Source organism: Dromiciops gliroides, chromosome 2 (genome assembly GCF_019393635.1).
Source record: "Dromiciops gliroides isolate mDroGli1 chromosome 2, mDroGli1.pri, whole genome shotgun sequence".
NCBI lineage: Eukaryota > Metazoa > Chordata > Mammalia > Microbiotheria > Microbiotheriidae > Dromiciops > Dromiciops gliroides.
Genome location: NC_057862.1, coordinates 182,187,609 through 182,202,328, shown reverse-complemented (window position 1 = coordinate 182,202,328; position 14,720 = coordinate 182,187,609). Strand labels below are relative to the sequence as shown.

At 35.8% G+C, this 14,720-nt stretch overlaps 1 protein-coding gene across 1 annotated transcript in view; it reads left to right on the top strand.

Annotated features, from left to right (window-relative positions):
- The window catches only part of RYR3 (ryanodine receptor 3), a 681,173-nt gene that overhangs the window by 490,006 nt on the left and 176,447 nt on the right, over window positions 1–14,720 (top strand). Inside the window, exons 42-47 of the mRNA XM_043982013.1 lie at window positions 172–275; window positions 2,060–2,195; window positions 4,148–4,328; window positions 6,458–6,569; window positions 9,800–9,920; window positions 12,224–12,393. Coding sequence (XP_043837948.1) covers window positions 172–275; window positions 2,060–2,195; window positions 4,148–4,328; window positions 6,458–6,569; window positions 9,800–9,920; window positions 12,224–12,393 — 824 coding nt within the window. The remainder of the gene's footprint in view (window positions 1–171; window positions 276–2,059; window positions 2,196–4,147; window positions 4,329–6,457; window positions 6,570–9,799; window positions 9,921–12,223; window positions 12,394–14,720) is intronic.

Sequence of the window (14,720 nt, the reverse complement as noted above, 5' to 3'; positions counted from 1 at the left end):
TTTTGGCAAGGCCATGAAGGTTAAGTGACTTGCCCAGTGTCACACAGCTAGTAAGTGCTAAGTGTCTGAGGCTGGATTTGAACTCAGGTCCTCCTGAATTCAGGGCCAATGCTTTATCCACTGCACCACCTAGCTGCCCCTCTTTCTCTGTTCTTTCCTATCTTTCTGCAGCCTCTCCAGCAATGAGGGGTTCTACCCCACTTGATGTGGCAGCTTCATCAGTCATGGACAACAATGAACTAGCACTAGGCTTGGAGGAGCCAGACCTTGAAAAGGTAACCACTCTTATTGAGTAATATGATTTATGCAGCAAAAGCAAAGGAAAATAGAACTTAAAATCCTTAAGCGTGGAGATTTTCCATTTTTGCCTATGTATTCTAAGCACTTAGCACATAGTAAGCACTTATTAAATGTTCAGTATCTATGAATTAATGAAAAGTCAACCCAACAGAAAGATATATATCTAAGTAGCCTCAAAATAAAAGGATGATAGTAATGCTATAATAAGAGTAGGATAATTCTAACTCTATATTATGCTTCTATCATAAATATTTGTTTGTGTATTTGTATGAATTAATCCAATCAGCAATCATTTATTGCATACCTATTTGGGTAAATAACACTGACCTGTCAACTAAGAAGTGATAAGAAGTTACCTGCTCTCAAATAATTTATTGATTGATATAGGCAAGATTAGACAGATACTTTTATTCAGAATAAGTATATGAAGAGTATATAGCTAAATAGATGCATAGAAACATGGCAGTGACATTCATATATTTTAAGTTATTTTTATCTTCTGTAAAGAATATTGCAGACATAGTCATATCCTATTGCTCTTGTTACTCATAAGGATAAAAATTAGAGCAGTTGAGCATGAGACTCCTTGAAAGAATGACTCGATAATTTAGTACTACCATCTAGAGTTAACTTACACTTTATTTTTTCATGGTGTTGAGAAGAGATCAGAAGAGCCCTGGGAAATGCCTAGAAAACTGGCAAATTTTATGAAGATTTTTTATCTCCTATTTTAGTAGGAATCTTGACAGGAAAAAAAAAAAAGTTGGGAGGGGGAGTTAAAAAGTCCTCCCTATAATGTTATACCATGTTTTTTTGTTGTTGTCGTTCTTGCAATAAAGGCTATTATTTTGTTCCTGTCCCCCATAAAGAATTCAGTAAGAATTATTATAATGTCATTATGGCAAGCAAAGGTATAGTGTCTTAAATATCCACAACAACAAATCTGAGATTCTATTGATATGTTCCAAGTAGCTTTGAAGATTTTATTAAGTCTATTAAGAGAACACACAGGCTGACATGTTCTACAACCTACTTGGTCTGCTCATTATATTTCTTTTCATTTTTGTTTTGTTTTTTGGGGTAATGTGGGTCAAGTGACTTGCCCAGGGTCACACAGCTAGTAAGTGTCAAGTGTCTGAGGCCAGATTTGAACTCAGGTCCTCCTGAATCCAGGGCTGGTGCTTTATCCACTGCGCCACCTAGCTGCCCCCTGTTCATTATATTTCAAACTGAGAATGGGTTATTGATGTTAATGCAGAAAGAGTGGGTATGGTTTTGAATCAACTACAGTGTCATCATGACATAAATAGCTAGTCACAGAATCTCTTGTAGAGCCCCTCAAAGCCAGCTCTTTTAGATTCCATTAAGAGGTCATTGAGCTTCCACATATTACTGTACAGAATTCCTCTTCTTACCTTGCCCTGTTACCTTAGAACCAGAGGGAGAATTGGACATTCATTACTGAATAAAGAACTATCTATTTTATTTCCTGGTTAGAACTGAATACCAATTACATTTTGATGCAAGGTAGCTGAAAGTATCTATTCCTTGATTAGTAACAGTTCTTCTTGGAAACAAAAATAGATGTGGTATTTTTATGAAAATACATTGAATTTCAAATCTAGAATGCTTGGGTTCTCCTTAGCCTATGGAAAGGAGACATTTCTCTGGTTCCTGTATTTTCTAAAGGTATTTATAGCACTTTCTAAAAACAAATATTCATCTACATATCTGTTTACCATTCTATCACACTTTACAGGTGGTGACATACTTGGCAGGCTGTGGTCTACAGAGCTGCCCTATGCTCTTGACCAAGGGATATCCTGACATTGGCTGGAATCCTATTGAAGGGGAGCGTTATTTGTCCTTCCTACGTTTTGCTGTCTTTGTGAACAGTGAGTCAATCAACAAGTATTTATTGGGAGACAACTGTGCCAGGCTAAATGTTGGCAATACAAAAAAAAAAGAGGGGGGAGGGAAGAAAAAAAGAAATTTACATGATAACTTTATTATGTATTTAAAAGGAATAGCAAATTGTGCATAATAGATTTGCAGTTTCATGTACAATCCTCTTTTTTATTATACTGTGTTATGTAAATGCTTGCTTAATTCCATTAATTAAAAATAAAATAAATAAATGTGAAACAATCGAAACCTTTCAGGAGGACTGAGGCCAAAGTAATCTCCAGTATCAGACTGCTTCGTCTTAGGGCCACAACTCAAGACAGAACCTACTCCTGTTTACAGATTGTATAAAGAGAAAGTAAACCAGGCCAGCATGAGGCATAAACCTTGCACTGAAGCACAGGTCATGATATGATATCAGCCACCCCTCTGGAAATTCAGTAGCATCAAAAGCTTTAAAACGTTAGAGAGGAGATGACCAAACAATGTCTGCCTACTAAGAGTGTGGGGGAGGACAGAACATGGCCATCACAAATTCCCAATCCAGTAACTGAGATGAGAACAAACAGAAGAAAACACTGAATACAATGAAGGAACTAAAAAATTTAGAGCATAAAACCTAGAAGAGAATAATTCTACAGCAAGTACAGGTAGAACCCCAGAGGAAAACAAATGCCTTGATCTCAAAGACTCCAATAGTAGCTGGAATAGATGAAGCAAAAGTTTCTTTCAAATAAAATTAGAATGGAAATTAGATTTTGGTGGGGTAGGAAATTGGAAAGAGAATAGTAGTGTAGAAGAATAGATAGAAAACCTTACCCGGGGAATTAGGCAAAAATGATCACTTAACCTTTTTGCCTCAGTTTCCTCAACTGAAAAATGAAGAAAATAATAGAGGATCGAAGGATGTAATATTTGTAAAAGAGCTTAACAATATCTGGCACATAAGTACTATGTAAATGCCCATTCCTTTTCCTTACCTGACCCCCATGTCATGAGGGTCAGTCACAAATATATCCTTGTCTTTCACATAGTCAGTGCTTAATAAATGTTTCTTGAATTGAGGGAAAAGAAACCTTATTCAAATAGTGGACTCCCTGAAAAAATGAAATCAATAGAATTCAATAATTCTCTGAGACAAGAAATAATAGGAAAAAATGTCAAAAGACTAAGAGTTAGACCAGCAAAATATGTCAAGGAGAGTTCATTTTTAAATCATTTCTTTCCCCAAGTATAAAGACCAAACAAAAACCTCAACACCATATTTCACTAAAACTACCCAGTTATTGAAACCAAATAGCAAAGTGAAAATAGAAAGAAAGCACCATTCAACATCCTGAAAGAAATTTTATATTATTGTGGCCAAAATCTAGTGTATCCAGGTCAGAGGGGAAAAAATATTGAAAGTAGCCACAGAGTTTAAGTACCAAGAAATTAAAGTCCAGATCATATAAACCTTTAAAATGAGAGACAATCTTGGATAAATATTTTAATGAAATTTGAAGAATCGGATTGCTAAGCATGGCATGTTGATTTTTTTGCCACCAATTTGAGCTGCAACTCTCTGCTTCCAAAGAAGAAAACAACTGCCTTTCAGCAAACCCTCACTGAGTTGAAAAAAATAAATAAATAAACAAAAACAATCTTAGTGTCCTTTTGGTTTCAGTAAGTATATTAAACTATTTCTTGCCTTTGGAGAGATAAAACTTGGTCAAATTCAGAGCAAGGTAATGGAGCTCTGTCACTGAATTGAATCTGATAACTTCATGTAAACAGACTATATTGCTTTATACAAAAACCAAATTTCCCTCTATCTTTACAACTTCTTAATACAATGAGTTATAGATTTAATGAAATTTTATATCCCCAAACCAAATAATTAGAAGTTAATTCCTCTGTCATTCTTTTATATGAGGTAGAGACTAGTGCTTATTTTCCTTAGGTGAAAGTGTGGAAGAAAATGCTAGTGTTGTTGTCAAACTTCTTATAAGACGACCAGAGTGCTTTGGACCAGCTCTGAGGGGTGAAGGAGGAAATGGTCTGTTGGCAGCCATGCAAGGAGCTATTAAAATCTCTGAGAACCCAGCCCTCGACCTTCCTTCTCAGGGATATAAGAGAGAAATGTAAGTAAATGGAATTGCTTTTTGGCATGTGCTTAAAACTTGTGAACTGATACAGTGATTCCCTATATACTGTGAATAACATTGATGAATTGTGAGGTATCAATTGTATCCTAATTAGGAAATTTTTGGTCTATAAGTTGTTGTTGTTTTCGTTGTTTTTGTTGTTTGTCCTTTGTTCTCAAAGAGGACCATGACATTGCAGTGATGTCATGACTTGCAGTGAATTGGATTTAAGTGAGGAAGGGCTGTTCAAAGTTACCAGCCTCACTCTCTTCCAAAACCATCTGGGTCCAGTGGCAAGAGATACAACAGGATGACTGCAGATGGGCCTGGATGTTTAAGACAATTGGAGTTAAGTGGTCCCAGGGTCACATAGCTAGTAAGTGTCTGAGGTGAAATTTGAACTCAGGTCCTCTCAACTTCAGGGCCTGTGCTCTGTCCATTGCGCCCCCTAGCTGTCCCTTAGTCCTTCAGTAATATAATGAAAACACTTTAAAACCACTTTATCTTATTCATTAATTCTGTCCTAGGAGATGACCCAGGTAATAGATCTTACAAATAAGACTAACACTCTTCTCCTTCCATAACCACTCTTCATTACACCTACTATTCCACTTGCTTGGAGTGAGTTACATGACTTAGAGTTGAGAGGGTTGCTTAGATAACTACAGAGTCATTCACAATGTTTCAGTTAGAGGTCACTCTTCCTAATTTATAGTATCTGCTTTCAAGATGATCTAGCCCAAAGTTGGTCCATTTAATCATTTGTATGACCTAAGGCAGTTTTGTTAATCATACTGTGTTAGTGGGCTTCATTCTATACTCATAACCTACAAAAATATGTAGCTATTACTAATTCCTGTGTCAAAAGTGTGAGAATTAATCAGATATGTGTGTTGAGCCCCATTTGAGGAGAAAGATGTTGAAAACCATAAAGTATTGTTAATATAAATTCTTGATTTTCAGAGGCTGATTATGTAGGTACTGAATTAGCCCCTTTTTTTTCTTCTGTTTCTTTACTTGCTTTTTTACTGTTGGTCAAAATCTACTCCAGGCTATGGGAATACCACTTCTCTCCCTTGCCAATTCCCCAAAAAGTAGTGAAACTCTTCTTTTTTTCCTTCTCCTTTTTCAAAGACAATTTTGAAAATCACAGAATTTTAAAGTTAAGAAAAACCTTAAAAATCATCTTGATCTGGGTAGCTGGGTGGCTCAGTGGATAAAGTACTGACCCTGGATTCAGGAGGACCTGAGTTCAAATTTGACCTCAGATACTTGACACTTACCTTGGGCAAGTCATTTAACCCTCATTGCCCTACAAAAACCAAAAACAAAAATCATCTTGATCTACCCCTTCATTTTAGAGATGAGAAATGTCCACTAGGAAAATGAAGTGAATTAGGCCAAAGGTCACACAATTAATTAGTACTAGAGCTAGGACTGGAATCCAAGTCTCCTGACTCTTACACCAGGGCTTTTTTTCTTTTTGCTACACAAATCTTTTTTTTTTGGGGGGGGGGGTGGCGGGTAAGGCAGTTGGGGTTAATTGACTTGCTCAAGGTCACACAGCTAGTAAGTATCAAGTGTCTGAGGCCAGATTTGAACTCAGGTCCTCCTGAATCCAGGGCTGGTGCTTTATCCACTATGCTGCCTAGCTGCCCCTACACAAATCTTTAAAAGGGAAAAAATAACTGATATTCCCAGCTAATGTGAGATTTGGTGATAATCTATGTTATACTACTTAGGTAGCCAGAATTTTCAACAGGTAATTTTGACATAGTTCAAATTTATTGTGACTTAATATCCTTGAGAACCTAGAATGATAGACCTGATTCTCCCCAAAACCCTCATATGTTCATATATAGCATAAACAAATATTTAGATTTCTCAAACTTTATGAAAAATAATTACTGTACCTACATTACTGATATTTGGAAATGTGTCTGTTTGGATAAGAGTGTTATTGAAAATTTAGCTCATCTTTGCATGGGCTCCTGCTTGAGTGTAACATGGTAAATGTTTTTTATAGAAAACAATCATCCAAACTTCTTCTTTCCTTTGACTTAGAAGATATGGCCCATTGCTTCCCATTCTGCCTCACACCTCCATTGTATTTGGTTTTCTCTCAGCAGTCCAGAAGAAGATGACAATGAGGAAGAGATTGTACACATGGGAAATTCGATCATGTCATTTTATTCAGCTCTCATAGACCTGCTGGGCCGCTGTGCACCTGAAATGCATGTAAGTAGTGGGGGTTCCATCAGATTAACTGCAAGAGGCCTGAATGAGAAGCACTGTACTTTTTCTAAATGTAAGTTTATGCATTTTGCTAACATGTTTTCCTCATTGTTCTTGGCTAAAGAACCGCAGCTAAAATCAAGTACAGTTTTCATTCCTAGGGCCTGCTTTAGTTACTTTATGGGAAGATTTCTATATGTAAGATATCTCTATATTTTATGTGGTTTCTCAATAGAATCCATTCAGTATCTCTTCTACATTTTTCCCTTTGGAAAGCATCATTGAATTATGCTTCATCTGTCTTCTGTTTTGGCAAATTGGAACAAACCCTGTCTATTAAGACAATCTCATCATGGAAAGCAATTTTACTACCAAGTTAGGCACCATGAAATAATTTCTCATTGTAAATTGATTTAGTTATTTCTAAGTAGGAGATTCTCTGGAGTATCTCAAACAAGGATGTCTTGTTTGGGGGATTGAAGCTTTGGGACATGAATTGGTTTTTTCTTTGTTTTGTTTTTGTTGGATTTTCTTTGGGATGTATTCTTGGATGACACAATTTCAAATATCTACCACAATAATCTGAAATAATGCTGGAAGCCACTGAATATTGCCCAGTGTGAAATCTTTCAGGGTAAAACGACAATAAGTCTTGGTTTCATAAGTACTTATTTTACTTAATATTGAAAAAGATAGAAATAAATTTCAGTAACTTGGAATACATAGAGGGAATTCACTTTCCATATTGTGTGTATTTTACTTCAGTTTCACTGTTGAGAGTTATATAAATTATAGATTTAATTTATTGGGCTGAGAATGAGAAAGCACCATTTATATATGCATTCTTGCTTTTCAGCTTAGGAAGTTGAGAAGTTCTCCTTACCATCAGTAAAATGGGAAGTCTGAAAAACTCCCCTGAGTTATTTCTGAAAGATTGGAAACAGCCTCTAACTAATCCCCCATTCTTTTTTTTTAGTTTGGGAGAGTATAAAGCAATATGAAATAAAAACATTTAACATAATATTAGAGCAGAAGGGAGAAAAATAAATGTTTTAAATGAGAAAAACTGCTTGGTAATTCTCTAGAAAAATTATTTCCTTTGCTCATTGTGGGCAAAGGTGCCTACTTGCCTGTCTGGTTTTTGTTGTTGTTGTTTTGTTTTGTTTTTGTGGGTCATTGAGGGTTAAGTGACTTGCCCAGGGTCACATAGCTAGTAAATGTCAAGTGCCTGAGGTCGGATTTGAACTCAGGTCCTCCAGAATCCAGGGCCGGTGCTTTATCCACTGGGTCACTTAGCTGCCCCCCTTTTCCTGTCTCTTTTACCCCTGTGCATTCTAATTATTGTAGAGGAGCTTCCAAAGGGACTTAGAATTCTGGACTGGGGATTGTATACATTTTAAGTAAGAATAAGGTAATATACCTCTTCATCACCAATGTAAAGTAGAATGTGCTTTATACAACTCAATATCCATGAGAAGCAGACCCCATTAATCAATAAAAGATCATTTATTAGGCACCTACTACATGCCAGGCACTGTGCTAAGTGCTGGAGACACAAGAAGAGGTAAAAGACAGCTCTTGTCTTCAAGGAGTTTGCAATATAATGGGGGAGGCAACATGTAAACAAATATATACAAAGCCAGATGTATAGAGGATAAATAGGAAATAATCAACAGAGGGAAGACACTAGAATTAAGAGGGGGTAAGAGGCTTCCAGTTAAAGATGGAATTTTAATTGGAACTTGAAGAAAGTCAAGGGGCTCAGTAGGCAGAGTTGAGAAGGGAAAGCGTTGGGAGGACAGCCAGAGAAAATTCCTGGAACCAAGAGATGGTGTTTTTTTATTCTTGGAAAATCTGGAGGCCAAGAGTATGAAGCAGAAATAAAGGTATAAGACGACTGGAAAAGTAGGAGAGGCCCACTGGCAAGATACCAATGTCAGGACAGCTAGATATATAATATCCACCTTCTGCCAACATATCCCATGTTTTCTGATTTTCTGGATAGATGGTGTATATGCCTATATACACCTTTCAAATGAGAGACATTGTTGCAAAGGATGGAGTGCATTAAATGTTGACTGAGAAATATTTATGTTCAGATGTCACCACAATTACTAGTTGTATGATAAGGGATAAATAAATTTAACCTCTCAGAGCTCAGTTTCCTCATCTGCAAAATGGGAATAATAATAGAACTTACTTCACAAAAATTTGATGTTAAGATGAGATAACATAGGTAAAGGGTTTTAAAAGTGCTATATAAATTGAGCTGTTGTTATCATTCTTATGAAGTGATATGCTATAGATGTAAGAAAGACAACACTGTACTAAGCAGCAAAATTCATGTTCTGTACTCCTAATTCTTTCCCTACATGAATTGGGACAAATTATTCACTCATCTCCATTTCATAATGTCTGTATTTCTTTTATTTTTCTTTCTTTTAAACAATAAAAATGAAAAACAGCACAAAGTTCTTTGAAGTCTTTTAGTGGCAAAGATTAAATATCACTCAATTATTTTCAGCATTTATACATCATTCCTTACTGCTGTCATTTGAGCAAACTACATTTTTCTCCACAAAGTTTCAGGCTTATCCTGAAGTATTAAAAAGTTAATGTCTCAGGGCATATTCAAGTCACCTCTGTGGATTCAAGCCTAAAGAGATCCCACTTTCATCTTCATTTTTCTCCCTCATTAGAGTCTCATCCTAGATCTCACTTGGCTTTGGGAGGTTGCTATTTTCATGAGAAGCTGCTTCTCTTCACTGATCCTCAAGTTCCATGAAAGTTATAATACCAGGAGGTAGACAATGATGGTGTAGTAGCCAGTGTATTGTTAGTATTCATTGTATGATTTCTGAGAAATCTCTATATCTTAGGTAAAAAAGGGGACATCTACCTCATATTCTAAACCATAAAATATTCAAATATTAATTCAGTTCCCTCATTATAGCCCATACTTGTAGATGAAATTTGGTGCATTAATTCTGTTTTCTAATTTTTATTTATAATCACTCTTAAGTAAATCAAGTTATTTCCTTAGTCATTCAAACTTTTTTGCCTGTGATCATGTTAGGTTATAATTGTATAGCATGAAGATATATGCCTTAAAGAAGCTGATTTGATCCCTTGATTTAGTCCTATGTAGAAAAGAGGAAATAGAGGCAAAATTATAGGGGTTGTGGTAGGGAATATGTTTATGTAAACTTATTGTCAAGTTTCTGTTTTGACAGCTTATCCAAACAGGAAAAGGAGAAGCCATCCGAATCAGGTCAATCCTTCGCTCCCTGGTCCCCACAGAAGACTTGGTTGGGATTATCAGTATACCTTTGAAACTTCCCACACTTAACAAAGGTAATGGTATCAGGATGACTTTTTAAAATCTGAAAGTGGCAATTAAATTCTTCTTCAAGGCTTTCCCTTGAGAAATTTGCTTGGTTGGCATTAAGTACAAAATGGAAAAATTTGGGGTGGGGGCGATATATAATTCTCACACTTTCTTTAGGTGCTTCACACAAATTTGCATCCAATCCTTTTATGACGTCTCCAGTTTTCCTTATTTCCTCCCAAATCAAAAGCTACTAGTTCTTTCATTAAGATAGAGGTTTCATAGCCCACTGAATACCAGGTTATCTTTTAGAAGGCTAATGGGTTAAGAGAGACAGAAAGTGTCCTCTAGCATCATTCCCAGTGCCCATGTATTCTAGGAAAAAAGCTGCAAACATCTCAGAGCAGACAGACAGATCACCTGTCAGGTCTTCCTTCTTGTCTATGCTATAGTCCCATGTCCTTCCCTATCAAAAAAAATCATACAAAAATAAGTTGTGTCCTCATGCCTAATGCCTCATGTGACTTTTATGGTTTAATTTACAGTACATCTCCCTCAAAGTTCCTTGACCCTTCTCAGATACTATGTCTACAATTTGGGTAGCTTTTTTAATGTTCAGCTCATGTTTTCTCCTTCTAGAGCCATGATGATGTCAAACTCAAATAGAAATGAGGACCATTAAACCATACCAGCTGCATATTGACTTTGAAAATCACATATTATCATTATTGGGTTTTGATTTTATTTTCATTTATTTTGTTAAATATTCCCCAATTATACTTTAATCTGGTTATGGCTGAACCTAGTGCTTCAGTACTGTGTTTGACCATTCTCTTCTAGAGGATGTTCCTGATGTTCTCAGTAGTTAGGGCTCTCCTCCCATCCTATAAATTACTTTGTATTCATTTTATAAGTAGATTATATGTTGTTGCTACCTATCTAATATAAATATAATACTGTTCTACATGTAGCAAGGATAGCTATCAAGAATCTGCTCCACCCTGTCCAAAGGAGACTATGATTACCACCTTTGCGAGGAGCAAGAGGAGGACAGTGGTTGGGTGCTCACTCTTCCACTTGCCCACCTCCAAGAGAGGTATCAGGCTAGAAATCTATGTGTCTATCTAACACATATTAAATACCTGTAATCTGATATAAAAATAAAAAGGAAATGGAGGAAAATAAATTAATAAATTTTTTAAAAGAGTAAAAACTTCCATCCCTAGTCACTCTTAAGAGGAGAGCAACACCTAGTTTACTCTTGATAGCTTAGCTCCCTCTCAACCTTCATCAAATACTGGTTATATAAAAGATAATCACAGATAGCTAGTAAATCTCATCAAAATAAGTAACAAACAGGGGCAGCTAGGTGGCGCAGTGGATAAGGCACTGGCCCTGGATTCAGGAGGACCTGAGTTCAAATTCAGCCTCAGACATGACACTTACTAGCTGTGTGACCCTGGGTAAGTCACTTAATCCCAATTGCCTCACCAAAAAAAAAGAATTAGAAATTTTAGTCGTATGATAGAATATATATTTGAAGGTAAGACCAAATTTCAGCCCAACCAAAAAAAGAAAGAATTATGTAGAAGTGAGTATCTCTTAGTAGTTTTGAGGTATGCAGGTACTAGGAATCAAAGGACATGTTGGAGGAGTAACTCTGGTCCATCTTTCAAAAGTTTTTGTTTGCCCCTCTTAATTACTTTTCTCAGATTCTCTCATAATTGAGAGGCATCTCTCAGACAAACAGAAGCCACATCTCCCTCTATGTACATAGTTCTCAGCATCATGATACTGGCCTTTAGGGAACCACCCATCAAATAAATAATGTATTAGGGGTTTTGATCTAGCATTCACCTCTCTGATCATTACTTGAGTTCTTTCTCACAAGTTAGGTACTATCTTCTGTGGATCAAACAGCAGCTGTTTTAGCAGCAAGAGCCAAATAATGAATTTTCATAGGGAGAAGCTGCCAGAATCAAATGGACTCTGGCCAGGAAATCAATAGACCTGGACTTTGCTGTGTGACAATCTGCTAAACAGTAGTGATTTTAAAATCATCGTCTCTTCCCCTCTGTTCTTCACTAATCCTGGCCAAACTTTTTACCTTCTGTCCCAAACACTTTATAAGGGATAATTAGAGAACTTGTTTTGAAGCCTGACTTTTTGGCAATAAAGATTTAAGGTGAAGAAGCAGTATCATTGTAAAATCCTCCCATTACTTTATTTAGAGAGGGGTGGAGGAAAGCCACAGGTCAGCTTTGACTTCTGACATCCAGAGATGTGGTATTTTTAAAGAGGTAATGACATTTCTCTCCTTGTTTCTCAGATGGGTCAGTGAACGAACCAGACATGGCTGCCAACTTTTGTCCTGACCACAAAGCACCCATGGTGCTGTTCTTGGACCGTGTGTATGGTATTGAGGACCAAACATTCCTCCTTCATCTTTTGGAGGTTGGATTTTTGCCTGACTTAAGAGCATCAGCCTCTCTGGACACAGTAAGTTACTGAAATAAGAACTGTGTTTTTCTACCATGATTATATTTGGTAGCTGAGTTAAATTCAATATTTGCTATTTTTCATGGGCATTGTGTCTCTGTTCACATAATAGTTTTGTCACATTCCTGCATATATTGGTTCCCTTTTACCCATGCAAAAACTAAGATACTGAGAAATGGAAAGGTTACAGTATGCCATACCCAAAAGAATTAGAAAATCAGGAATCCAAATCCCACAAGTTCTTATTCAAGACCTTGACCAGTAGTAGCCTTTGGCCTTAAAACATTCATCTCCTCTTGTTTTCAAACCCAAATAGAAAAGAGGTTGTACTTTGTAGTAGAGTAGCTAACCTGTGCTAAAGCTCAAGGAATTTAATTCCTCATACTGAGAAAAAGCGACCCAGCCTTTAGAATATATTATTTTTTAGTTGGTGACCCAGAAATAGGAAGTTCATGTCATTCCCAGCCTAAGAACAAGGGAAAATTCTGACAGTTGTCTGTGACATAGGAATAATATGTATTTTAACTAAGTTTTTATTGATATTTTCCATTTCTTGCATCACTATCATTATCTCGAGATTCTTTCCCCCTCACAAAGAACCATCCCATTGATGAATAGTTTTAGACAGTGGGGAAAAGAAGTCAGCACAACTAATTGATACATTGAAAAAGTTTGAAAATGTACAATGTATATAACATCTGTGAACCTCCTACTTCCATGAAGGGATTATTAGTTCAGGTTTTACACTCATAATTTTTTTCATTTGAATCCTGTTTGATCTTTATAATTTTGTTACATTTACTTTGGATTTTTAGTGTGTAGTTGTTCTGTCCACTTACATGTTTGTAATCACTGTGTTTATTGTTTTCTTGACTGCTTATTTCACCTTGCATCAGTTCATGTAGTTCTTTGTGTGTTTTTCTGTATTTATCTTACAAATGATTTCTTATAGCACAGTAATATTCCAGTATATTTCTGTACCACACGTTGTTTAGTCATACCCCAATTGATGGGTGTCTACTTTGTTTCCAATTCTTGGTTATCACAAAAAGTGCTGCTATAACTATTTTGGAAAATATGAAAACTTTTTTCTTATTCATAGCTTCCTTGGGTAATCCTGGTACTGTAACCTCTTGTTCAAGGGGTATGAACATTTTAATCACTTTATTTGCATAATTCTAAATTGCTTTCTAAAATGGTTATACTATTTCACAGTTCCACCAACAGTATATTAGTATGCCTATCCTTTTACAACCCCTCCAACAATGACTTGCCATTTTTGTCATTTTTGCCAATTTGCAGGATGTGGGGTGAGACTTTAGGGTTGTTTTGATTTGCATTTCTCCCGTTATTGATGATTTGGAGGGTTTTTTATGTTGTCATGAATACTTTGCAAGTCTTCTTTTAAGAACAGTTTGTTCATATCTTTTGACTATGTATCTATTGGGGAATGGTTATAAGTTGAGATATACATACATGTGCATATATATACATGTGTGTATATACATATATATATATATGCATGTATATTTATTTATTATTTTATTGCTTAGATACTAAATCTTTATCAGAGAAATTTAATAAAGATCTTTTCCCATATCATCACTTTCCTTTTTATCCTGGATGCATCAGTGTTGTCTGTGCAGAAACTTTTCAGTTTCAAGTAAAGTTATATATTTTATCTTTTATACTTACATTTCCTACCAAATCTGTGAAAAATGTATGATCTGTTTCTTGCAGTATGATCTCTAATATTAAGGTCATATATCCATGTAGAATATATTGTGGAATATGGTGTAAGGTGTTGGTCTAAGAGAATAGGAATTTTGTAAAGATGTGTTTAGAGAACCCCAAAGAATGCACAATGCAACTTATTGTGCTGTGGAGCTGAAACCATACTTCAGGCTGGCAAATTCTATTGATAATTTAAATGCTTCATATAAAACTACTTATGTTTTGAACATTTTAAAGAATTCCCTGTCTTAAAAAATATTTTGTAAATACTCCCTAAGGCCCCCAATGAAAGCATACAGTTTGTAATAGTTCAGACAAATAGCACATGCTTTTCTAGTATTTGTTGTTCAAATGCTCTGCTTATCCAAACACAGCAGTACTACATGGAAATGTGATATATTCTCAGTCAACAGACTATTGTATTTCATTTCTGATGATAAAGAAAATTTCAAGAAACTAAACATAAAAGCCCTGTCCTATCTCATTTTAATAATCCTATTAAAATGACAAGTTTGAAGAGTTTGATTATTTTTTTCTAATGACAATCGTCTAGAGCCAAAAATTTTACTAATTATAGGTGTCCCAAGTAATGT